Source organism: Pristis pectinata, chromosome 34 (genome assembly GCF_009764475.1).
Source record: "Pristis pectinata isolate sPriPec2 chromosome 34, sPriPec2.1.pri, whole genome shotgun sequence".
NCBI classification, from domain to species: Eukaryota; Metazoa; Chordata; class Chondrichthyes; order Rhinopristiformes; family Pristidae; genus Pristis; species Pristis pectinata.
In genome coordinates, this window is record NC_067438.1 from 4,352,770 (window position 1) to 4,378,089 (window position 25,320).

At 49.4% G+C, this 25,320-nt stretch overlaps 3 protein-coding genes across 4 annotated transcripts in view; 2 read left to right on the forward strand and 1 right to left on the reverse strand.

Annotated features, from left to right (window-relative positions):
- The window catches only part of vars1 (valyl-tRNA synthetase 1), a 66,202-nt gene extending 60,821 nt beyond the window's left edge, over positions 1–5,381 (forward strand). For both annotated transcript variants that reach the window (XM_052043758.1, XM_052043757.1), the window contains exons 30-31: positions 805–954; positions 2,529–5,381. In XM_052043758.1, the coding sequence (XP_051899718.1) occupies positions 805–954; positions 2,529–2,597 (219 nt within the window). In that variant the 3' untranslated portion in view covers positions 2,598–5,381. The remainder of the gene's footprint in view (positions 1–804; positions 955–2,528) is intronic.
- The window catches only part of LOC127586020 (histone H3-like), a 208,037-nt gene that overhangs the window by 97,635 nt on the left and 85,082 nt on the right, over positions 1–25,320 (forward strand). The window lies entirely within an intron of this gene.
- Positions 5,382–24,039, reverse strand: LOC127586023 (suppressor APC domain-containing protein 2-like). Its single transcript, XM_052043794.1, has 5 exons — positions 23,702–24,039; positions 17,802–17,948; positions 12,994–13,095; positions 12,147–12,269; positions 5,382–9,876 (listed from the first exon to the last, which is right to left on the reverse strand). The coding sequence occupies exons 1-5, from the start codon at positions 23,777–23,779 to the stop codon at positions 9,784–9,786; spliced, it is 543 nt and encodes a 180-aa protein (XP_051899754.1). The 5' UTR covers positions 23,780–24,039; the 3' UTR covers positions 5,382–9,783.

The window sequence follows — 25,320 nt, forward strand, 5'->3', positions numbered from 1 at the left end:
ATGTGCAAACTCCATGCAGACAGCGCCAAAAGCCGGGATCGAACCCGGGTCACCGGCGCCGTGAGGCAGCGGCTCTACCCGCTGCGCCACAGGGCCGCCGTTGCTTCTGACACCACCCCGTCAACCACTAGATTTGGACAGTTTTAATTTTTGGGAGAAAGTGGGTGGGGGGTTGCAGTAAATGGAGGTTGGGGCAGGGACGTGTTGACCTCTGCCTCCAGCTGCCCCCAGTCACCACTGTTGCTTTATCATTGCCACATGTACAGTGAAAAGCTTTCTGTTTCTATGCCATCCAGACAGATCGTTACAAACATAAGCACGTCGAGGTAGTGGAAAAGAAACCAGAGTGCCGGATATAGTGTTACAGTTACAGAGAGAGTGCAGTGCAGGTGGACAAAATGCAAGGATATAGACAACGAGATAGATTGTGAGATCAAGAGTTCATCTTCTGGTGCGTGAGAGGTCTGTAAATGAGTCTGATAACAGCGGGATAGAAGCTGCCCTTGAGCCTGGTGGTACGTGTTCTAAAGCTTTTGTATCTTCTGTTTCACGGAAGAGGGGAGAAGAGAGAATGTCCGGGGTGGGAGGGGTCCTCGATTATGTTGGCGGCTTTCCCGAGGCAGCGAGAAGTGTAGACCATGGGGGGGAGGCTGGTTTGTGCGATGTGCTGAGCTGTGTCCACAACTCTCTGCAGTTTCTTGCCGTCTCTGGCAGAGCAATTGCAGTACCAATCTGTGATGCATCCGGACAGTTTCCAATTGCTTTTCTAATTCTTTCCAATTGTTTTTGCCTCTCGTTTAAAAGGGTCTAATTGATGCAGAAAAGGAGGTCACCAAACTCAGGAACAAGCAAGGAGAGGTTCAGAAGCAGATTGCGAAACTCAGGGAGAAAATGTCCAAAGCTGACTACAGCACCAAAGTGCCTCAGAAAATCCAGGACATGGAGATGGAGAAGGTGAGGAGGAGAGACGGAAGCAGCAAGGCCTGAAGTAAACTGCACCCGGGTTGGTTGGAGGGTTCACATGCGAGTTAAATGTGCCAACCTAGTCTAGTGATTGAGGGAGGTGTGGTCATCTCTCTCACTGGACACTGTGTGGATGATTCCACTCGGGGCATACGTGATTCGCAGGAAATTTCAGCCAGTGCCCTTCTTCAGTTGGCTGACAGGTGCCAGAGATAAAAACCCCTCCCCACAGCTTAAAGTCTACCTGGATGAGCACGTGTAATATGTGATTTTTGTGCTTATGGTCTGCGTCGTAACAACTGTGTGTTTAACCTGTGCTGACCCCCACTCTGGGAGTGCGTGATGAGACTGTGTGGAGAGAGATTTCCTCTGTATCTAATGTGTATTGTCCTTGCACTGAGAGTGTGTGATGTAATGTATGCAGAGAGAGCCTTACTCTGTATCTAACCTGTGCTGTCTGTACCCTGGCAGTGTGTGATTGGACTGTGTGGAGAGAGCTTTATTTTTTTTCTAACTTGTGTTGTCCTTACACTGGGAGCGTGTGACAGAGCTGTGAAGAGAACTTTCCTCTGTATCTAACCTGTGTTGTCCTTACACTGGGAGTGTGTGATGGGACCGTGCGGAGAGAGCTTTCCTCTGTATCTAACACACCCTGGGAGTGTGTGTGATGGACCAGTGTAGAGGGAGATTTTATCTGTATCTAACCTGTCATTTCCCTGTCCTTTTTTTCACGTTCTACATCATTTACTTGAGCACAAGGACAAATAATCAGAGGTGGTGACCCATGGTTAACTCAGCATTTCAAGGGACCTTCACATATTACCACCTTACTGCTACTGTTATTTCATTTCTTCTTGCCAGCACCAATGTTGGCTTCTGCTGTATCGCAAACTTTCTTCATTCTGTTCTTTCGTTCCCTTCTTTGTTTCCTGGAAACTCTTTCCCTCTCCAATAGACCATGCCTTGCTAGCCTGTGCTTTAGTTCATTCTTCGTAGTGTAATCAGAGGAATCATAGACCATGTGTATCCCGGCAGTAAGAGGGAGCTTTTATCTGCATCTAACCTGTGCTGGGGGTGTGTGACGCAACAGTGAAGAGGGAGCTTTTATTTGTGTCTAACCTGTGCTGGGACTGTGTGATGGGACAGTGAAGAGGGAGCTTTTATCCGTGTCTAACCTGTGCTGGGACTGTGTGACGGGACAGTGAAGAGGGAGATTTTATCAGTGCCTAACCTGTACTGGGTTTCAGTAATAAATGACACAGAACATTGCTGCTTACAAATGGGGAAACTAGTTTGGAAATTATTCTGCCCACAGGGAGTGGCAGGAATTTGGGGATTTTAATAACCAGTTTGGGTCAGTTTTAAACCTGAGCCTGAGACATTTCTGCTCACCAACGACGTTAAGGGATCCACAGGTGAGAGGCGATTGGACCACCACTCAGCCGCGATCCCGTTTAAATGGCAGAATGTGGTGGAGGGGCCGAGTCTCTTCCCGTTGCTCCGCCTCACTGGAAGGCATCCGGTTCATCCTGAATTTGATCTGATTTTGTCCTTTCTTTTTGCAGCTGAAGCAAAGTGAGACGGAACTGCAGAAGGTGGAAGAGGCCATGAGGAACTTCGAGAAGATGATCTGACTCGTTGAGGGAAGTGGGGAGCGTGCCGGGGATTTGAACCGCGTTCCTGGGACGGCAGCTGAAAGACGAGGTGGCCCTTTGCCCCAGACCTGGCCCGAGGGCGTAACCCAAGCTCTGGTTTGGGACGGGTTGGTGATGGGGTTACATTAAGTGCCTCCTCTCTCCACAAACCCCACCCCCTCCACCTCCACCCCGTCCCGTTTGTATTCCATTCCCCATCGTTCCCTGACCTGTGGGGGACAGATGTTGGTCTGTCCCGTCTGCAGAAGGAGCCACCGGCTCTCGCCCTCCTGGATCGGGATGTGCCGCTTCTTCCACCTGCTGTGAACTGGGAAATTCCCCCCACCCCCCCCCCCGCATCCCGTCCCACTCCCCCCCCCCCACCCCCTCATCTCGTCCCACTCCCCCTCACCCCATCCCACTCCCCCCTCATCCCATCCCACTCTCCCCACTACACCCATGACTACTGTGAGTGGGATGTGTGTAAATCTTTTTACTTCCAAGGTCGTAATCAATGGTCGGATGCATCCCTCAATCCCTCCCTCCCTCCCTCCCTATCCTCAATCCCTGTCCTGAGCTCTTCCCCGTCTTTTCCTAGCTTTCCAATTTCTCCCTTGATTTCACCTTCCCTTTTTATCCCTCGTTGCCTCTATTGATCTCCTTTTCTTCCCATCTTCATTCAGTTGTACCGAGTTGTATGTCTGTCTGTCCCACATTTTCACCACCTCCTGTTTTCCCCTTCCCTTTCCCCTCTCCATCTCAACATTGGTGAAGGCCATTCGGCCCATCAGGGTGGCCCTGGAGTTGTACCTTCCTCCCAGTCCACCCCAACCTGCCTTGTGCCCTCCTGTTCTTCCTCTCACTCCTGCCGTGAGATGCTCCAGAGTTTATAAGTTCTTGGACTTCACCTGAATGGTCAGCTGTAGAAATTTATTTAGGATGGATGTCCACTCCTGCCAATCACCCTGACAGTCTTTTATTGGTCTGAGCCCAACATAGTGGTCAGTAGATCCAATTATCCAGTGCATCCTGTTCGGCTGCTGCCCTCTAACCAATATCAGCAGGGGTAACTTCTCTCCACCACTCTTGATGCCAATCCATGTGACCTCTTCCCCCAGCAAAGGCTCTATCCCCTCTGTCAGAATAACTGCCATCAGACCACCAACCTACTGCCAGCAACAAGTCAGTGCAAGGGCTGCTTCCTGTGTTGTCAACCCCCTGCCCTGGGGACCGCAACCCTTCCAAGCAGACATCCCATGATCGCAGCCTCTCTGGAGCCAAGGTCAGGCAGTAGCCGGTCACCAGCACTGGAAAGTCACACAGGAGAGCAGCCGGTGAGACTGGGAGGGATGTTGGTTCTATCCCACCTACCGATCTCTGCCGGGGCACTTAGACCGCCCCAGGGGAGATTTACCACTTGGAGGCTGCTCGGTGGATCTTGGATGCAGATTCTTGGTGACAACAGCTGCCCTTTTGACTGAGAAATGGGTGGAAATTTTCACCTGTCTGATGGCACCTCGGCCCTCGAGTGAGGTGTAGGTCCTGGGTCTAAGGCGGCGACTGGATTTGGGCCGTGACGGGAACGGCCTTTGATCCGTCCCCCACCCCGTTCCCTGAAGCTCCCCCTCCGGGGTCGCCCCTCCCTGTCTGTCCGAGCACCGAGGCAGCAAGGCAATCATCTCCTGCTCCTGACTGGGAAGGTGCCAGCTATGCTTTGGATCAGACAAGGCGGAGTTGGTAACAGGAGGTTGTCTGAGTGACAGAAACGGTCCTTGGCACACTGACTCCGCACTGACCCAACTTAATCCCCCCCCCACCCCCCCCCTCAGGATTCTACCACTCCCACCTGCATACCAGGGACAAGTTACTGCAGCCAGCACAGTCTCGCCTTTGGGACGAAGACAAGACTGTGGGGGTAACCCCAAGGAGAACATGCAATCTCCACAGGCGCAGCACCGGAGGCCCGGATCATACCCAGGTCTCTGGAGCTGTGAGGCAGCAAGTCTACCCACCGCTCCACTGAGCCACCAGGCATTTTTCAGAGGGGGCGGGTTTGGGATTGAGCCCCCCAACCCCCTTTCAGTTTATCCAGGCGATGGCCAGTGGGCCAAGGTTGCAAGAGTTTCCTCAGCCGTTGCTCGTTCCGCTGAGAGTTCAGAGGAAAGGTTTTTCCGGGGCTTTCACCTTTGCAAATAACAAGCAGCGCTCCACTTTCTATCCTGCCGTTCTCCCTGTGACCAAGTCCGAGTTTTAGGATCTCCAGCACCGGAGACCAATGTCAGTTCAAGGAGACCTCGTCCTACCCCAGATCTCCCCGGCAGTTGTTCTTCCCATCTTGCCACAAGGTCGATGCCCACTATCCCACCTTGTAACCCGGGTCCCTGAACCCCAGTCTGAAGGGAGGGGTTCAGAAGGATCTGCATTCACTTCCCCTGCACAGTACCGACAACAAGAAGTTGTGAATATTTATTGATGGACTTCCTCATATGGCTGAATCTTGGCATCGCTGGACTAACTGAATGACTGCCCAGTATTTCAGTGAGTTATAGTCACATCCATCTGTGATAATAATCTCCTCCTTGCTCTGGTTTTATGTTGATTCAGTTATTCCCATCTTGTTCCCTCCCATCCCGTTTTCTTGCTCCTTCCAACATTTGTCCTCCTCCCACTGAGAGTAGATACACTTACCATTCTCCACCCCACCCCCCCCCACCCCCACTGAGAGTAGATACACTCACCATTCTCCCCCCCCCCAATCTCCCAACTTAAAGCACTCAGCTGGCACAAGTTTAAATAAAAGTTTATTGTTTTGTTACAGACTGTTGCCTTTTTTCAGCATTTGAGATCTGCGACCAAGTGATACGATAAACTGAGTTGCTTTGAATTGGTCCTGCTGATGTGAACTATTTTTAATTTGCAGAGTTATCAACCGATAGCACTTCTTGCTAAAATAGGTTTGCCCAGATGAAGTTGATAATTCTAATCTCTGCCAGTTAAACAATTTGAATCACTTTGCTTCTTAAAATAACCAGTGGTTTCAAAAAAAAATTCTAAATTGTCTTAAAATAACTAAAGTAAAAATAAAATTCTCTAATTCTTTTTGAAAGGGCAGTGTTTACGTAAAGCAAAGAATTAAAGATTGAGGTGGGGGGGGGGGGGGGAGAGAGAGGAGTCAAACATATAAGGAAATGCATGTATTTTGCAGATAGTGATCCAGGACTCATTTTGTCAAACTCTGTACTGCCCAGTGTTGTTCTTGGTTTTGGAACACTTCCATGTAGAAACTGTGGACATTTTTGAGTGGGAGTTTAATGAAATGTTGTCAGGACTCTTATCAGGATCTGATGTGGTTTAACAACTTTTAAAAGACACTTGGACAGGTTCATAGCTAAGAAAGGTTTAGCAGAATATGGGCCAAACGCAGGCAAATGGGACTAGCTTGGATGGCCATCTTGGTCGGCATGGACCAGTTGAGCCGAAGGGCCTGTTTCTGTGCTGTATGTCTCTGACTGAGAGGTCTTGACAGGCTAGATGTGGAGAGAATGTTTCCCCAAGGGAGAATAGAGATCAGGGGGATCACTGTTTTAAAATGAGCTTGCCCATTTAAGAATCAGACATGTTATTTTTCCTCTGAGTTTTTGGAGCTCTTTCTCTCTCTCTCTTTCCCCCCCCAAAGGACATTATGAGCAGAGTCTGGAGAATTTTAAGGTAGAGAGATAAAGGAAACCAGTAATAATTCCAGCTCTCTGACTTTGTGAGTGAGCAGGAGCTGGACTTTCACTCCAGAGGCTCCAAGATGTACCGAGAGCCCGGTGCAGACTGCTGACCTCAGGATGGGCTGAAGTTGAGGAGCGAGTCCCTGAGGCAGGGTGGAACCCCGCAATGAAGCAGGGGGCCTGGTCAGTCCGCTGTACTTGCGCCGGCTCCCTACGCGTTGCGATTCGTCCTGACCCCATTTCTCCACCCCACCACCGTTCACTCGTGCTCTGCTGAAGTCTACATCCACTTCCTGCACTCAAGTCTCAAGCCCTTTCTCTGGTAGGTTTGATTCACTGACCTTTTCAACACCTCTCTCACAGCCTCCAACAACTTAGTTTCATTGTAGATTTAAAAATAAACGCAAGGTCTCTTTGGCAACTCGCTTTGTTGTCCAAACGCTGAGTATTGCTTCTCCCCTCCTCTCGCCTACTGAAGCCGTCATATCATTTTGAATACTTCCACAAGAATAGCCCCAACTTTTCTGCCCCTCAAACCTGGAATAAAACATACTAAAAATACTCAGCAGGTCAAACAGCATCCGTGAGGAGAGAATCAGTTTCACATCATGGGCCGAAGGGCCTGTCCTGTGCTGTACTGTTCTAGGTTCCATGCAACACAGAAGACCTTTTTCAACACTTCCTGACTCTCAGAACAATCACTTACTTCCCTGTAACCTCTCCCACATTCCGATCAACTCCCCCCCCCCCCCCAGAATCTACCACTCACCTACACGCCTAGGGGCAATATACAGCGCCCAATTAACTACGTGACCAGAACGACTTTGAAGTATGGGAGCAAACCCACGCGGTCACAGGGTGAATGTGCAAACTCCACACAGACAGCGCCGGAGGTCAGGATCGAACCCAGGTTGCTGGAGCCGTGAGGCAGCGGCTGTACTCGCTGCGCCACCCATTTTAGATGTAACTTCATCTCTGGGCCACGTTTCGTGTCGGTGACCTTTTCACCAGAAAGGGGAAAAAGTCAGAGGTAAAACAGCTTTCAGGATGCAGAGCAAGTGGGGAGGAGGAAACGGAAGTCTTGACAGAACGGAGGGCCAGAGACATTTAAATGACAAATTAAATGAGGGCGCCCTTCTCTCCACTGTGTTTGTCTTGTGTTCACCCCCTGTCGATCTGCTAAGACACTCTCTGCTTGTATCAGATCTGGCTGTTTCTGCCTGCCATCCCGCCCTCTCTTGTATACCCTACCCTGCTGGGCATGTCTCGGTAAGCCAGACTATACAACATCCCACAGCTTTCACAACATTAGTGAAAGTCAAAAAAAGACCTTTGAACTCTTGAATTCTGCAACTTAATTAAACGATTTTGCTACCTGCATCAGTCATTCCCTCTGTGGTATTAGCTCAGCTTGTGTTCTCCCCCACTCCCCAATGCAACACACCCTTTATTTTCCCTCTGGGAGTTGTGGATATGCCCAGCCTGACCTGCCAGTCTAGTCCTCCCACTCTGCATTTTGCAACTCCCACATTCCGCTGTCTCTGTTCTCCCTCTAACTGCTCCTGTTCACTCACTGACCACGTAACCTTCTTTGCAGCTTATCCCAATGATCATCCCAGTTTTACCCTCTGAGATATCCCTCTTTCCTCCCCCCCCCTCCACCCACCCCTCCCTGCAGCTCAGCGGGCTGCATTTGTCTCCTTGCCAGTTCTGACAGAGGCTCTTCAACCTGAAATGTTAACTCTAGTTTCTCTTCCCACAGACCTGTTGCCCGACCTGCTGAGTTTTTCCCAGTACTTCCTGTCCTTATTTTACAACATCTGCATCACGTTACACAGACGAAGGAGCTTTAATTTAAGCAGTTAAGCTCTGCCCCTTGAATGGTTACCTTATCTCACCCAATCCGTAATCCTCCCCCATTGCCCCCCCCCCCCATTGCCTCCCCACCTTCTCTGCTCCCTGAGCTAATTTGTTTTCTTTATTTTTCAGTTCTGATGAAAGGTCTTTGATCCAAAACATTAACTGTTCCTCTTTCCACAGAGGCTGCCTGACCTGTTCTTGTTTTTCCCAGCATGTGCTGTTTTTATTTTCAACTTGCACTGAAGCTGACTAATATCTCTGGCCTGTGAAATTGATGCTGCTCTTGATACTGTGGGATTTCTACCAGTGAATCCCCAGTGAGTGAAAATCAAACTGCAGATGCTGGAAATGTGAAAGCAAAGCAGAAAATGCTTGAAATACTCAGCAGGTCGGGCAGTGTCTGTGAAACAAGAAATGTTTAACTTTTCATACCTGAAACCCTTCATCAGAAGCCACTGCAAAGTTATCCCAGCTGCCCCAAAATGTACTCCTCATCTGGTACCCTGCAAGCATAACTGATCTTTAAATCGAACAACGACTTTTAGACCCATAATGCAAAATATCATAGCACGGAACCAGGCCCTTCGGTCCAACTTGTCTGTGCTGACCAAGATGCCCTTCTAAGCTAGTCTCATTTGCCTGCGTGTGATCGATATCCCTCTATCTTGATAGAGGAATGGACGGCTATGTGGGAGGGAAGGGTTAGATAGATCTGAGAGCAGGATAAAATGTCAGTACAACATTGTGGGCCGAAGGGCCTGTACTGTGCTGTAATGTTCTAAACCTTTCCTATCCATATGCCTGTCCAAATGACGTGAGAGAGTACTGCACTGTACATGGGGAGGGAGCCATCCTGGGCTTACCTGGTGTTCTTGCACCGATGCTGTAAATGCCCAGCAATGCATGTCAGGCGCATCTTCAACTAAGGGTTTTACGCCCTGGAACTGTGACGACACGGAGTTCCCCGCCATGGTTTTATGAATGGGGACCAATGGTCGGCCACTGGAGTGGGCGGGGCTTCGATGTCGTCACAATCAGCCAGCGTGTAGCGAAATCTCCCTCGGCAACAGTTGATGCACCAATCAGCTCCCGAGCTGCCCAGAACTCCCGCGCTTCCCCCTTGCACGTCCCGCCACTTTCCTGCTTTATTCCGGATTTCGGGCACCCGTAGTTGCTTGGGTTTTTTTTGTTGATAACAAACCGCTGGACCCTCCCTATCACCCGATAGAAGCGATGCATGGCTCCTGAACTCTGCAAGTCTCCTGAACTCTGCAAGTCTCCCACCGCTCGACCTCTCCCCACTCTTCCAAGACCCTAGCTCTTCACTTGTCCTTGGTGTCCTTGCGTGACCCATTTGTAGAATCACTTGCCCCAGTTGTGCTGCAAACCACTTCCCCAACACAGCCAGTTCTCCTCCGTCCCTGCCTACCTGCAAATATTTGAAAAGAAGTTGCGTTTTATTTTGAAATCCATCCCACCCCGATTTCTGTGTCACATGGCCAGTCAGTTTGCAACAACTCCGCTGCCTTACCTCCTCCCCACCCACCCCCAACCGACCGATGGTGCATCAGGTGGGTAAGGCCGAGGCCAAGGCGAGAGCCGGGCTGAGCCTAGTTCTGGAAGCGGACGTCCAGCAGCTGTTTGATCAGCGTCGCTTTCTCCTTCTCCAGCTGCGCGATCCACTGACTTTTCCTTGACACCTCCTGTGGAGCAGAGACGCAAGTCAGTGGCGGCGCCCTCCGTCCCTGTTCCCACCTAACAGCGTATGCGGCGGAAATAAAAAAAAGCAGGGAGCACATCCTATTCCTTCAGCCCATTGTCTACGTGCTAGCCCTTTGAAACAGCTGCCGGGTAGGTGGCCATAAAACACTACAGCACAGAAAATAGGCCATTTGGCCCTTCTAGTCTGTGCCAAAACTTTATTCCGCTAGTCCCATTGACCTGCACCCAGTCCATAACCCTCCAGACCTCTCCCGTCCATGTATCTATCCAATTTATTCCTAAAACTTAAGAGTGAGCCCATATTTACCACGTCAGATGGCAGCTTGTTCCACACTCCCACCACTCTCTGAGTGAAGTTCCCCCTAAACCTTTCCCCTTTCACCCTAAAGCAATGTCCTCTCGTACTTATCTCTCCTAATCTTGGTGGAAAGAGCCTACTCGCATTTACTGTGTCTATACCCCTCATAATTTTGTAAACCTCCATCAAATCTCCCCTCATTCTTCTACACTCCAAGGAATAAAGTCCTAACCTGTTCAATCTTTCCCTGTAACTCAACTCCTGAAGACCCGGCAACATGCTAGTAAATCTTCTCTGCACTCTTTCAATCTTACTGATATCCTTCCTATAGTTGGGTGACCAGAACTGCACACAATACTCCAAATTGGGCCTCACCAATGTCTTATACAACCTCATCATAACATCCCAACTCCTATACTCAGTACTTTGCTTTATGAATGCCAGGATGCCAAAAGCCCTCTTTACAACCCTGTCTACTTTCAGGGAATTATGTATCTGAACTCCCAAATCCCTTTGTTCCTCCGCACTCCTCAGTGCCCTACCTTCAGGGCCATTGAAGGAGGGCAGGGAATTTCTCCCATCTGCCCCTCAAAAACATCGCAACACGTTCTCTGGTGATAGGAATTCGGAGGAGCCCATCCATCCCCTTTCTCCTGTTTTCCTTCTAATAAAGTCACGGCTAATCCCATTGTAATCTCAACTCTGCATTCCTGCTCTCCCCGAGTTATCTTTCACCCCCTTGCAATCTTTCACCCTCTTGCCTATCAAAAATATCTCTGCATTAGAAATATCGAAAAACTTTCTTTCCAGCGCCCTTTGTAGAAAAGAAATTCAAAACTTCAAACATCAGGAAAACAAATCACTTCACCTCTGTTTTGTGACCCCTGCTCTATATTCTCACAAGGGAATCCTCTCTCAACATAACCCTGTCAATATTCTTCAGGCTCTGAGATGCTTCAATTGAGTCTCTCTCTCTCGCTCTGGATTGATGTCCCTCTCCCCTGGTTAAACCTGCCCTGGCCCATCCAACCTTTCCTCGTCAGACAACATAGCCATTCCTGACATTAGTCCGGTCCTGCTTCCCTTCTTCGAGAAGAAAATAAAAACTGCACAAAATGCTCCGGCTGTGGTCTCACTTGTGCCTTATTTTGGGATCTTGCTGTGCAGAGCTGCCGCCAGCACCCACCCCCCCACCCCCCAGACAAGGGTGGCAGGCAGATGGGAACACCACCACTCGTGGGTGTAACTTCCTAAGGGATTCCAGAAAGGCAGCTCACCGCCATTTGCTGAAGGGGCCAGTTAGGGATGGGCAAGGAATGCTAGCCTTTTCCAACCCCCAATCAATAAATAAAACAATCCCTGGGGCTGGATGTGGAGGGAGGGGAGTTGTCACAAAGACCTGGTTGAGTCGTCAGTGTGGCCGTGCGGTCTAAGGTGCTGCGTTCAGGTCGCAGTCTCTACTGGAGGCATGGGTTCGAATCCCACTCCTGACAATTAACACAGGCACGGTAGCATAGCGGTTAGCGTAACGCTATTACAGCACCAGCGACCCGCGTTCAATTCCAGCCACTGCCTGTAAGGAGTTTGTACGTTCTCCCTGTGTCTGTGTGGATTTCCTCCGGCTGCTCCGGTTTCCTCCCACATTCGAAAGACCTACTGGTTAGGAAGTTGTGGGCAAGCTATGTTGGCGCCAGAAGCGTGGCGACGCCTACGGGCTGCCCCTGGAACACTCTACGCAAAAGATGCATTTCACCGTGTGTTTTGATGTATACGTGACTAATAAAGAGATGACTTAAACCCAGGCGTTTCTACAGGGTGGGGTTGACTTTGGGCAGCCCTTGGTTCAACCCAACTAGAGCCGGTGCAAAGTGCCTCCTGCTCCCCACTGACCCTTGCCCTCACCCCCAACTCTCATGGATCATCAGCATTCAAAGCGCCAGAGGCGTTTGATACCTTGGTCAGCAGGTGATTTTGTTGCTTGAGCATGGCCACGGCCCGTTGATGGCATCCGTTGCTCTCCCTGCTCCACTGGTGTTGATCGTGGGCGACCTCGGTCGAGTGGGGGGGCTGCAACGTCTGGAACGAGAAGTGACCATTCAGGCCAAGGATGGCCAACCAAAGAACATTGCCTCATATTTTAAGTTCACAACAGCTCATTGAAAAGTTCTTCCCTCCCCCACCGATGATAAAAGACTGAACCCTCCAAGATGCAGAGTCACAGGATCATAGAGCATGGAAACAGGCCCTTCAGCCCACTGAGTCTAGACTAACCATCAAGCAGCCATCACACTAATCCCATCTTTTTCTGCATTCCCATCAACTCCCCAGATTTACCACACACCCACACACCAGGGGCAATCTACAGGGGCCAATTAACCCACCGACCCACACGTCTTTGGGACGTGGGAGGGGACCGGAGCACCCGGGGGAAACCCACGCGGTTGCAGGGAGAGTGTGCGGAATCCACACTGACCGTACCAGCGGTCAGGATTGAACCTGGGTCACCAGCACCATGAGCCAGCAGCTCCACGAGCTGGGAGGATGGGGGGGGAGTCGACAAAACGTTTCCCACCTTGACCCCAACCACCATCGTTCCTCCCAGAGGGACGGCATTAGTGTTTTTGACATGTGGAATACTTCAAGATGAATCAATCGTTTCCTGCTTCTTTCTAGCTTAGAAAGAGCCTAGTCCCACCTACCTGCACCCGGACCATAGCTCTTCAAACCCCTCCCATCCATGGACCTAATGGCAGGGAACGGGCATGGAAACGGTGGAATGTTTTACACAGGAGGAACTGACCCGTTCTGCACAGGAAATGAAGTTGCAGAGGCAGATATTGACATGTTGGATCTTGTCCAGCAGTTGGTTCACACGGTTCGGAAAAGAATTTGAAGTGTAATCCTGAGGGAAGTGGATGGGATAGGAGGAAAGAAAATATTGCAAAAATCAGAATCCACATCCGTACATGCTTTACATTCCCCAACTTCCCATCCTCTCTCCTCTGCTCCTGAATAACCCAAATCCTGGAATATCCACCACCTTCCCCCACCCCCATCGGGCCAAATACTGCTCTGCCCAAGACCACAAAAAATTGCAGAGAGTTGTGAACACAGCCCACTCCGTCACACAAACCTGCCATCGACTCCGTCAACACTTCCCGCTGTGTCGGGAAAGCAGCCAACATAATTAAAGACCCCACCCACCCCAGATATTCTCTCTTCTTCCCCTTCCCGTCGGGCAGAAGATACAAAAGCATGCACCACCTAGCTCAAGGTAAGATAAGATTTCTTTATTAGTCCCACAGTGAAATGCATCTTTTTTGCATAGGATGTTCTGGGGGCAGCCCACAAGTGTCGCCACGCTTCCGGCGCCAACATAGCATGCCCACAACTTCCTAACCCGTACGTCTTTGGAATGTGGGAGGAAACTGGAGCACCCGGAAGAAACCCACGCAGACACAGGGAGAACACACAGACTCCTTACAGATAGCGGCTGAATTGAACGCGGGTTGCTGGCGCTGTGATAGCGTTACGCTAACCGCTACACTACTGTGCCTGCTTCTATCCCACTGTTATAAGACTCTTGAATGGGCCTTTTTTTACGATAAAGATAAACTCTTGATCTCTTAACCTACCTCGTCATAGCCCTTGCACCTTATTGGCTCCCTGCACTGCGCTTTCCCCATAACTGTAACATGATATTCTGCATTGTTTTTCTTTTTACTACCTCAATAACATGATCTGTCTGGATGGCACGCAAACAAAGCTTTTCACTGTATCTTGGTACATGTGACAATAATATACCAATGCCAATATATGGGATCATCAATGATCCAAGAGCATAGGGCCAGTTTAATTAAACCGATGGATATTGGCTGCACTTTCCTCACCTTGGACTTCTTACGATCATTAAAAGTTAAGCCAGTGGCTTGAAGCAATGCTCAGAGACATTGGCAGCTACCAGAACAGCAGGGAATCATTACTTCCCTCGACCGTTTGCCAGACCACTGCAAAACTAAATGGGAATGGCAGTGTGGCGCAGCTGATAGAGCCACTGCCTCGCAGCTCCAGTGAGCCAGGTTCGATTCCGACCTCAGCTGCTGTCTGTGTGGAGTTTGCACGTTTTCACTGGTCGCCCAATGAAAACAGCAGCCTCAGTTTTGGGATTTTTAATGACCTCAGAATATTTTAGAAAGAGTTCCAGACATCCACTCTCCTTCCTTTGTGGCGAGGTGTTTGAATGGCGCAGTGGGTAGAGCCGCTGCCTCACAGCGCCGGAGACCCCAGGTTCGATCCCGATCTCGGGCGCCATCTGTGTGTGGACTTGGCACGTTCTGTGACCGTGTGGGTTTCCCCCGGGTGCTCTGGTTTCCTCCCGCATCCCAACAACGTGGCGGGTTGGCAGGTTACTTACCCTGCTGTGTGGGGTGAGTGGTATCTGGGGGGAGTTGATGGGAATATAGGGAGAATAAAATTAGTGTGGGATTGGTGCTCGATGGTCAGGACAGATTCAGTGGGGTGGAAGGTCTGTTTCTGTGCAGTGTGAAGGTATGAATCTATGCCTTGATCAGTCTCTCACCCAGCCCATCCTGATGTCATGTAGAACACTTTAAAGACAGAGGCACAGGAGACTGCAGATGCAGGAAATCTGGAGCAACACACCAAGGGCTGGAGGAGCTCAGCAGATCAGGCAGCATCTATGGAGGGAAATGGACAGTTGACGTCTCGGGTGGAGACCCTTCGTCTGGACTGGAAAGAGGGGAGATAGCCGGTATGAAAGGGTGGGGGAAGGAGGTGGAGCAAGAGCTGGCAGGTGATAGGTAGATCCAGGTGCGGAGTGGGGATAGGCGGGTGAGAGGGGAGAGTGGGAACGATGTTAGAAGCTGGGAGCTGATAGTGACAAAGGGCTGAAGAAGATGGAATCTGATAGGAGAGGACAGTGGACCACAGAATAAAGGGAGGGAGGGGAACCAGTGAGAGGAACGTGTGGGTGAGGGGCAGATGCTGAGGGTGGGGGAGGGGAGAGAGATGGAGTGATGGGGCTGGTGGGATAAGGGGGTAAAAAAAGGGACAGAGGGGAGCAGTTACTGGAAGTTAGAGAATTCGATGTTCATGCCATCAGGTCGGAGACCACCAAGGTGGAATATGAGGTGCTGTTCCTCTGATCTGCATCTGGCCTCAACGTGGCAGTAGAGGAGGCCGTGGACAGACATGTTGGTGTGGGAACGGGAAGTGGAATTGAAATGGCCGGTCACCAGGGAGATCCTGGCTGGTACGGCAGACGTAACGAAGGTGCTCGACAATGCAGTCCCCCAACCTGCGTCGGGTCTCAACAATGCAGATATAAAATTTTGTCCGTTACAAATTTTTCCTTTTAGCTTCTACCTGAACATCACACCCCTGCTCTACCCCCCAAAGCTCAGATTTTCCTCAGTACATTAAGTCTCCTCACTCAACAGTAAGATTAGAGGCAATCTCACAGTGTCATACAGCACAGAAACAGGCCCGGTACATCCGGACTGAACATCAAGCACCTGTCTGTACCAATCCCATTTACCAGTAGCTAGTCTGCAGCCTACTCCGTCTTGGCAATTCATTCCAGGTACTTCAATGCTGTGAGAGTGTCTGCCTCCACCACCCCCTCAGGCAGTGCGTTCCAGATTGCAACCCCCTTACTATATATCTCTCTCTCTCATAATTTTGTACTCCTCTATAAGGTCTTCCCTTGACTTGATAGAGGTGTACAAGATGATAAGAGGCATAGATCGTGTGGATAGGCAGAGACTTTTTCCCAGGGTGACAACGGCCAACACGAGGAGACATAATTTTAAGGTGATTGGAGGAAGATACAAGGGGGATGTCAGGGGTAAGTTTTTTTTACACAGAGAGTGGTGGGTGCGTGGAACGCACTGCCTGCAGAGGTGGTGGGGGCAGATACATTAGGGACATTTAACAGGCTCTTAGACAGCCACATAAATGATAGAGAGATGGAGGGCTATGTGGGAGGGAAGGGTTAGGTAGATCTTAGAGCAGGATAAAATGTCAGTACAACATCGTGGGCTGAAGGGCCTGTACTGTGCTGTAGTGTTCTATGTTCTATGTTCAGCCTCCTCACTCCAAGGAAAACAAACCCAGCCTCTCCAGTCTCTCCTGATAACGTTCCATCCCTGGCATCATCCTAGTGCATCTTCTCCCCACACCCTCTCCATCGCACTCACATCCTTCCTATAGTGCGGTGACCAGAACGGCACACTGTATTCCAGCCATGGCCTAACCAAGGTCTTATAAAGTTGTATCATGACCTCCCTGCTCTGATACTCATGTACGGCTTCTTCTTCACTCTATCTCCCTGTGCTGCCTCCTTCAGGGATCATTGGACCAAGGTCCCTTTGTTGGAGACAGAAGGGACTGCAGATATTGGAATCTGGAGCATCAGACAGGATGCTGGAGGAACTCAGCGGATCAGGCAGCATCCGTGGAGGGAAATGGACCCACTGAGTTCCTCCAGCATTTTGTTTGTTGCTCAAGATCTTTGTTCCTCAACACTCCCCAGGGCCCTACGATTCATGCTACACGTCCAACGCTTATTTGAGTTCTCCAAAAAAATGCACCTTTTTAATTCTGAGCAGAATTAAATTCCATCCGCCACTGTCCTGCCCAGCTCACCAGCTGATTAAGCCTGAATTACTTTCCTCACTAACGTCACCACCTTGACAGCAGAGCATGATTCCCCTGCTGGGGGGGATAGATCTTGGTGGTCAGCTGTTTGGGGCAGAGATGGAGAGGAACTTCTCTGATTAAAGGCTTGGAGTCAGAAGTGTCATTAGTGCCATAAAGAGACATAATGCCGGAGTCATACAGTGCCATAGTGCCAGTGTCACAGTGTCACAGTGCCACTGCCAGTGCCACCATGTCACAATGTCAGTGCCAGTGTCACAGTGCCATAATGCTATAGTCATATAGAGCCATCGTGTCACAAGTGCCATGACACTACGGCTCTATATGGCACTAATGACACTATGGAACTAATCAAGAAATTCCTCTCCATCTTTGCCCCAAACAGCTGACCCCCAAGATCTAGCTCCCCCATTAGGGGAATCATCCTCACATCATTTCTCACGTCAAGAAAGTAAATGGTGTCGTTCGTGAGGAAAGTGGCTATGTGCCATATAGAACCATACTGCCATAGAACCTTAAGAGTCATAGTCACATAGAGCCTTAGTGTCATAAGAGGCATAGAGTACAGAAACAGGCCCTTCGGCCCAACTCAACCATGCTGACCCAGATGTTGGAGATAGTCCCGTTTGCTTGCTTGTGAAGCTTTGGGATTCTCTGCCCCAGCGAGTTCTGGAGGTGGGTTCATCGAAGGTATGCTAGGCAGAATTTTGCCCTATGGGGGGAAAGTCAAAGGTCATGGGAGAGATGAGCAGGAAAGGAAAGGCGAGACCACGGCCTTACCGAGTGGGAGAGCAGGCCCGCAGGGCCAAACGGTCGACAGCCGCTCCTCTGTCTTACGCCGTCCGTCCCTCTACCTTACGCCCTCCGTCCCTGGCTCTTATTTGCCCACAGATAGAAACCCACAACGTAATGCTCCCCTCTGGCACTCACCTCATCTCCCCAACTCCCGCTGCCGTGGCTCTGCCTGTGGCGCACATCACGTATCTCCTGGCGGTACCAGTCCCGTGCACGCTCCACCATCTCCAGCCCGTGACAGAGCGCGTCGCGCTGCTGCTCGAGTTCCTTCATCTGCTTCAGCTGAAAGACACACTGGATACGTCAGCTCCCGCATCGCAAGACTGAAGAGTACAGGCCAGGAACAGGCTCTTCAGCCCACCATGTCTCTGCCGACCATGTGCCAGTCCAAACTAATCCCATCTGCCTGCATGTGGCTATATCCTTCTGTTCCATCTGTTCATGTGTCCATCTTCTGTCTGTGCGTGAAACTAGCTATCCCACATACAAAATGCCTTGGGATTCTCCTCAATGCCATTTGCCAAGGACATTTCATGGCCCCTTTTAGCCCTCCTAAACAGACAGACCTTTGGTCCTTTGGGGAGTGAAGGATTCCAGGGAACAGGTGAGTAAGTGAAGTTTGCTTACTGACGGAGCACACTCGAGGGGTTGAATGGCCTCTCCTGCCCCTGTGTATCTGAGGCTGTGCTGCCATAAGTTACCTCAATGTCGCAAGTGCACAGGCTGATTTAAAAACTTGCTCTGGGATAAGAATATTGTGATTTTCGTCAACAGGCACCTTCAGAACCACAGATCACCAGAAACCAGTTCCCTCAGAGTCAGGCTAACACCACTGATCTTAATTTTATTCTAAGGGACTCTTTGATAGGCACATGAATATGCAGAGAAGGGAGGGATATGGTCAACGTGAGGGGAAGAGAGATTAGGTTAATTAGGAGCCATTGGTTTAATTAGTTCAGCACAACATTGTGGGCCGAAGGGCCTTTCCTGTGCTGTACTGTTCTTTTTTATTCATTTTTATTTACAGCGTGGTAACAGGCCCTTCCAGCCCAACGAGTCCGCGCCGCCCATTTTAAACCCCCAAATTAACCTACCCATACATTTTTAGAACATGGGAGGAAACCGGAGCACCCGGAGGAAACCCAAGCAGACACGGGTGAACATACAAACCCCTTACAGACAGCGACGGGAATTGAACCCTGATCGCTGGCACTGTAGTAGCATTGCGTTCGGTTCAGTCCTTGGAGACAGAAAGCATGTGCTTTATTGCCCCCGAATCAAACAACTTTCCAGCTCTTTCAGAGAGCAGTTAAAGTCAACTGCCTCAGTGGGTCCGGAGTCACATACAATTCCAAACAGGTAACAGGAGCAGGGGGGTGGTGGGAGGAGCAGATCTCCCTCTCTAAAGGACATCAGTAAAGTGAATGGACTTTGACGATAGGGTAGTCTCACAATCACTTTTACTAAGACCAACTTAATTAAATTCCAGTAAGTAACTGAATGCAAGTTGCACGGATACTTGGAAAACCAAATTGTCTGGATGTCTAATTAGCCCAGTTTAAAGTTTCAAACGATAATAGATTTTGAAATAATTTTTAAAATTGTTATTTTGATACTGCATTTTCTACAATAGTTGTAGTACATTTTAGTCTTCAACATGCTCTCTGTAAAATATATGAAGTATTTAGAAATTTTGCCTTTTCCCAGAGTTGGATTTGAAATCGTGCCTCAAGGCTTCTCAACTTTGAGAACAGTAACAATAACGCTGCATTCTGGTGTGTCTAGAAATCTATGAAGACCACAGTGGTGAGCAGGTATAAGAACTGTTTCACATCTCCAGCAACCCGAGGTTGATCCTGACCTCTGTCGGTGTGGAGTTTGCACGTTCTCCCTGTGACCGTGTGGGTTTACCCCGAGTGCTCCGATTTCCTCCCACATCCCAAAGACAATGTAAGTTGGTAGGTTAATTGGCTGCTGTAAACTGCCCCGAGGGTAGGGAATGTGATAAGAAATCAGGGTGGAGATAATAGGCAGGTGAGAGAGAGGAGGTCACAGGGAAATAAGTGGAGGAAAATGCCAATAACAGGGGTGCCCTAAGAGCCAAGATAGTCTCAATGGACTGAATGGTCTTTTATGCAATTACAAAATATGAAACTATTTCTCTCCCCACAGATACTGCCTGACCTGCTGAGTATTTCCATCATGTTCTGTTGTACTCCCAAGGGTGAGAAAGATGTTACGTTGAGAGGCGGAAAAGTCACAGAGAAATAAATGAGGTTGGATTGATGTGATTACTCTGACAGCTGGCACACACTCAATGGGCTGAATGGCCTCTTTCGCTGTTGCAAAAAAAATATAAAATAGGAGAAATGCCTGTGTGATAGTTTCCCCTCACCTCCCAATTTCTGGTAATGGAGGGAGTGTGTATTCACATGGTATGATACGATATCGTTATCAGTCACATGTACATCGAAACACACAGTGAAACAATCTTTTGTGTAGTGTGTTCTGGGGGCAGCCCGCAAGTGTCGCCACGCTTCTGGCGCCAACATAGCACGCCCATGACTTCCTAACCCGTACGTCTTTGGAATGTGGGAGGAAACCAGAACACCCAGAAGAAACCCACGCAGACACGGGGAGAACGTACAAACTCCTTACAGACAGTGGCTGGAATTGAACCCGGGTCGCTGGCGCCGTAAAGCATTACACTAAACGCCACACTACCGTGCCTGGATATACTTTGTCTGGTGCACAAGGAGACAATGTCACTGGGATCCTGTCCGTACAGGTGCTCTGTACGGCCGGAACTGCAGGGCAAGGAGCCAAAGGTGATTAAAGTTGTCACAGACCACACTTTCTGATGTGGGAATGTGCTGGGGTTGGGTGTGGTGGGGGGACGGATTCCTTCCAACAGATTTAGATTAGTTTGTTATCACATATACCAAGGCGCAACGAAATTCCTTGCTGGCATGAAGCTCACAGAGTAAACAGTATAAGCAGTGTGCATGGTAATAATTTGATCCCAAAAGTGCCTGCGTATGTAAATTCCCTTTAATTAGGAATTAAATACACACATCGGTTCTTCAGAAACAGTTCAGCATGCTGCTTCCTTACTCCTTTACTACCTTCTGCATGTGCTCACAGCTAAACAGTGTTCATAAAGGGAAACACACCGTGTTCCTAGCATGCATAATGTAATCCCAACCCCTCCAATCCCCAAGCAGAGTGATATTTTCAAGGCACACACAAGACCAAAGAACGGGACACTGAACAGGCAAGGAGTGTAACTAGGCTGTAAACAATCAGAAGGAAGGTGTGCCAGCCTCCCCTCCACGGACTCTGTCTACACTTCCCACTGCCTCGGAAAAGCAGCCAGCATAACCGAAGATTCTCTCTTCTCCCCCCTCCCATCGGGCAGAAGGTACAAAAGCTTAAGAACACATACCACCAGGTTCAGGGACAGCTTCTATCCCACCATCATAAAAGTCTTGAATGGACCTCTTATACGTTAAAGATGGACACTTGACCTCACCATCTACCTCGACATGGCCCTTGCACCTTATTGTCTCCCTGCACTGCACTTTCTCTGTAACTGTAACACTTTATTCTGCATTCTATTATTGCTTTTCCCTTGTACAACCTTGATGTACTCGTGTGATGAAATGATCTGTATGGATGGCAAGCAAAACAAAGTTTTTCACTGATTCTTAGTACATGAGACATTAATAAACCAATACCTTAGAAAGTTAAGGAGGTTTGGCAAGTCACCAAACACTCCAACAAGCTTCTCCAGACTGTGGAAAGTATCCTGACTGTATCATGGTCTGGTATGACAATTCGAATGCGCAGGAACGCAAGAAGCTGCAGAGAGTAGTGGACTCTGCCCAATACATCACGGGCACATCCCTCCCCACCATCGATGGTATCTACAGGAGGTGCTGCCTCAAGAAGGCAACATTTGTTATCAAAGATCCCCACCATCTGGGCTGTGCCATTTTCTTGCAGCTACCATCGGGCAGGAGGTCCAGAAGCCTGAAGTCCCACACCACCAGGTTCAGGAACAGCTGCTTCCCTTCAACCATTTGGTTCTTAAACGAACCTGCACAACCCTGATCATTACCTCAGTACAGCAATACTGTCACCACTTTGCACTACAATGAGCTTTTTTTTGTTCTAAATGGTGTTCTATTTATATAATTTATGTTTAATTTATGTTTTCTTGAGAACGTTGTATTTATAATGCTATGCACCTGTGATGCTGCTGAAAGTAAGTCTTTCATTGCACCTGTGCATACATGTACTTCTGCATATGACAATAAACTTGACTTTGATTACAAAATTCCACAGCAGATATATTTCAGCACACAGATTCCTGTTACAATTGGAAGTGTTTTACCACCCATGCGTGAGCCCTGCTGTCTTACAGTTTCGTTGCGATGTCTCAAATGTCTTTCTTACGCAAAGCCCGTCATTCCACAAAGCATGCCATTCAGTCACTGCCGAGCCCCTCCACCTCTCGATCAAAGGCCACTGGCAAGAACAGCTCGACAATAGTTATTGTGACAATGGCTATTGTTGGAGCTTTTAGGCTATGGCTGTGAATGACGAGATTGTACAAACAGACTGAGGCTAATGAACCCTAATGTGGACCATTAGGAACTGGGTCACTCACAGCCAATTCCGTCATTCACAAAAATTGCAGCCAATCTCCATTTCCATTCAGTTCGTCCCTCTCCCACGAATCCCCACCTAAGCTATCCACCTCTCAACCACCTGCCCACAGCCACTTTTGGGGGTTTACCAATTCCAAATTTCTACCACCCTCAGCTTAAAAAGTGCATCCTGGTTTCACTTCTAAATCACCTGGGGCTGATCTTGTTACTGGGGACCATTTTAAGCAGTGTCAGTTTCAGGGTACACTCGTAAAGAGGGAGCCCCAGTCCCTGAGTCCTTATAATGGCTGCCAGTGTCAGGCCACCTCTTAAAGAGGGAGCCCCAGTCCTAGGATCCTGTTAAAGGGAGAGTCGATGTTGGGGTCCGTTTTTTAAAAACAGAGGGAGTCACTGTATCTGGAATCTCCCTAGGGAGGGGAGAAGGAAGTTGATACTCTTTCTTGGTCCACCAATCACTTACTGGCCCCTGTCTCAACACTCCCCCCCCCCCCACTTCTTTTCACCACTCAGCCTTGATGCAGGGTCTCAACCCGAAACATCGACCATTCCTTTACTCCCACAGATGCTGCTCGACCCACTGAGTTCCTCCAGCAGAGTGTTAGTTGCTCCAGAGTCCAGCATCTGCAGTCTCCTGTGTCTGCACTTTCAGGCAGAAGGGATTTAGTTTAAATTTGGCATCGTGCCCAGCACAGATATGGTGGGCCGAAGGTCCTGTTCTTGTGCTGTACTGTTCTGTGATCTGTGTGTGGGTAACCGGCAGGTTTGCCTTGTAGATGATATCACAGACTCAATTTCATACAAACCTCGACCGTATCTGCTTACACCACCACCCCTGGCAGCCCGTTCCAGGCACCCACCACTCCCCCTGTGGAAAAAAAAGCTTGCCCCGCACAACCCCGTTAAACTTTCCCCCTCTCACCTTCGAAGTGTGTCCTCTAACACTTGGGGGAAAGACTTCGTCTACCCTATCTATGCCTCTCGTAATTTTATCAACTTCCATCAGGTTTGCAAAAGGAGGGACTTCACTCTCCAGTCTCGACCCAACACTCATCCCTAGAAATAGCCTGCGGGCCACCAGCGTACGGCCCCGTGGGATCTTGCTATGCGCAATCCACCTGCTGCATTTCCTACTGCAACAGTGACCAGACTTCACATCGGAATGGGAAATAAGGTGCGATAGAAACACGGATTTTTCTCACTCTCCCCTTTGCATGGCTGACTGATGTTTTGGAGTCATGGCGACCCCGGGAGGGCGCTGCCTCTTTAAGGGAGAGACTGTGCTGCGGGAGGCGTCCAGTTGACGGGAAAACTTCCCTCTGGACTGGCTCCGGGCGCTGCAGTAAAAGTTACGAAACAACTCACCCACGAGTAGAACTTTCTGGCGTCCACTTTGCTCTGTAAGGGGATGATGATCAGGGTATAGGCAGGTAGCACTGGCATGAGTTCAGCCGCCGGTGGGTATGGAGGGGGGTATTTATCTCTCCCTCCAACCCACCCAAGTTATGCCGTCGCCCTCTGGGACAGCGGAGAGGGGCGGTCGAGGGGGCTGGAAGTGGACATACGGTCACCACTCAGCGGGACAGAGGAGCCGGAGAGAGACAAGCTTCATACAGTCTGTCCCGCCCCGCCCGCCAGGCTGAGCCCCACCTGATGGGGAGAATATAACTGGCTCCGGATTAGCCATAGAGCAACCAACAGGCCTCTTTTTTTCAATTCTTCCCATTTTCCACAATCGACTTTGCTGACTGCGGCAAAACCGTGCGTAGCCCAAACATTTAACTCTTTCCTGACACTACTCCACCGCGTTCCCGACCAACTCTCCACGCTGGTGTTTTGGAGGGGACGTGAAACATCTCAAGTGGAAGTGAAACATCCGTCACAGGTAGAACATAGAGCAGTACAGCGCAATGCAGGCCCTTCGGCCCACAATGTTGTGCCGACCTTTAAACCTCGCCTAAAACCATCTAACCCCTCCTTCTCATATATCCCTTTTATTTTAAATTCCTCCATATGCTTATGTAGTAATCTCTTGAATTTGTCCAATGTACCTGCCTCCACCACCACCCCAGGCAGCGCATTCCCTGCCCCAACCACTCTCTGGGTAAAAAAACCTTCCTGTGATATCTCCCTTGAACTTCCCACCCATTACTTTAAAGCCATGCCCTCTTGTATTGAGCATTGGTGCCCTGGGAAAGAGGCGCTGGCTGTCCACTCTATCTGTTCCTCTTAATATTTTGTACACCTCTATCATGTCTCCTCTCATCCTCCTTCTCTCCAAAAAGTAAAGCCCTAGCTCCCTTAGTCTCTCCTCATAATCCATGCTCTCTAAACCAGGCAGCATCCTGGTAAATCTCCTCTGCACCCTTTCCAATGCTTCCACATCCTTCCTATAATGAGACGACCAGAACTGGACACAGTACTCTGTGTGGTTTAACCAGAGTTTTATAGAGCTGCATTGTTACCGCGTGGCTCTTAAACTTGATCCCACAATTTATGAAAGCTAACACCACATAAGCTTTCTTAACTACCCTATCCACCTGTGTAGACAGGGCAGTGAAGAAGGCGTTTGGCACGCTGGCCTTCATCAGTCAGGGCACTGAGTGTCGAAGTTGGGATGTTATATTGCAGTTGTACAAGTAATAGGAGAGGCATCCCGAGTATTGTGTACAGTTTTGGTCACCCTGCTATAGGAAAGATACCGTTAAACTGGAAAAAGTGCAGAAAAGATTTACGAGAATGTTGCCAGGACTCGCGAGACAGTTATAAGGAGAGGTTGGGCAGGCTAGGACTTTATTCCTTGGAGTGTAGGAGACTGAAGTGTGACGTTATAGAGGTGTGTAAAATCACAAGGGGCATCCATAGGATGAAAGCACACAGTCTTTTTCCCAGAGTTGGGGAATCAAGAATTAGAGGGCATAGGTTTAAGGTGAGAGGGGAAAGATTTAAAGGCGACCTGAGGGGCAACTTTTTCAGAGGGTGGT

Bases quoted from the DNA above. Each gene is read 5' to 3' on its own strand.
- LOC127586023 (XM_052043794.1), bottom strand. From the start codon at position 23,779: ATGCCAGTGCTACCTGCCTATACCCTGATCATCATCCCCTTACAGAGC. The intron at 17,949-23,701 runs GTGAGTTGTTTC...TGTGTCTTTCAG, and splicing joins CCAGAAAGTTCTACTCGTGG to CTGAAGCAGATGAAGGAACT. The intron at 12,270-12,993 runs GTCAGTTCCTCC...TTCTCGTTCCAG, and splicing joins TCATTTCCTGTGCAGAACGG to ACGTTGCAGCCCCCCCACTC.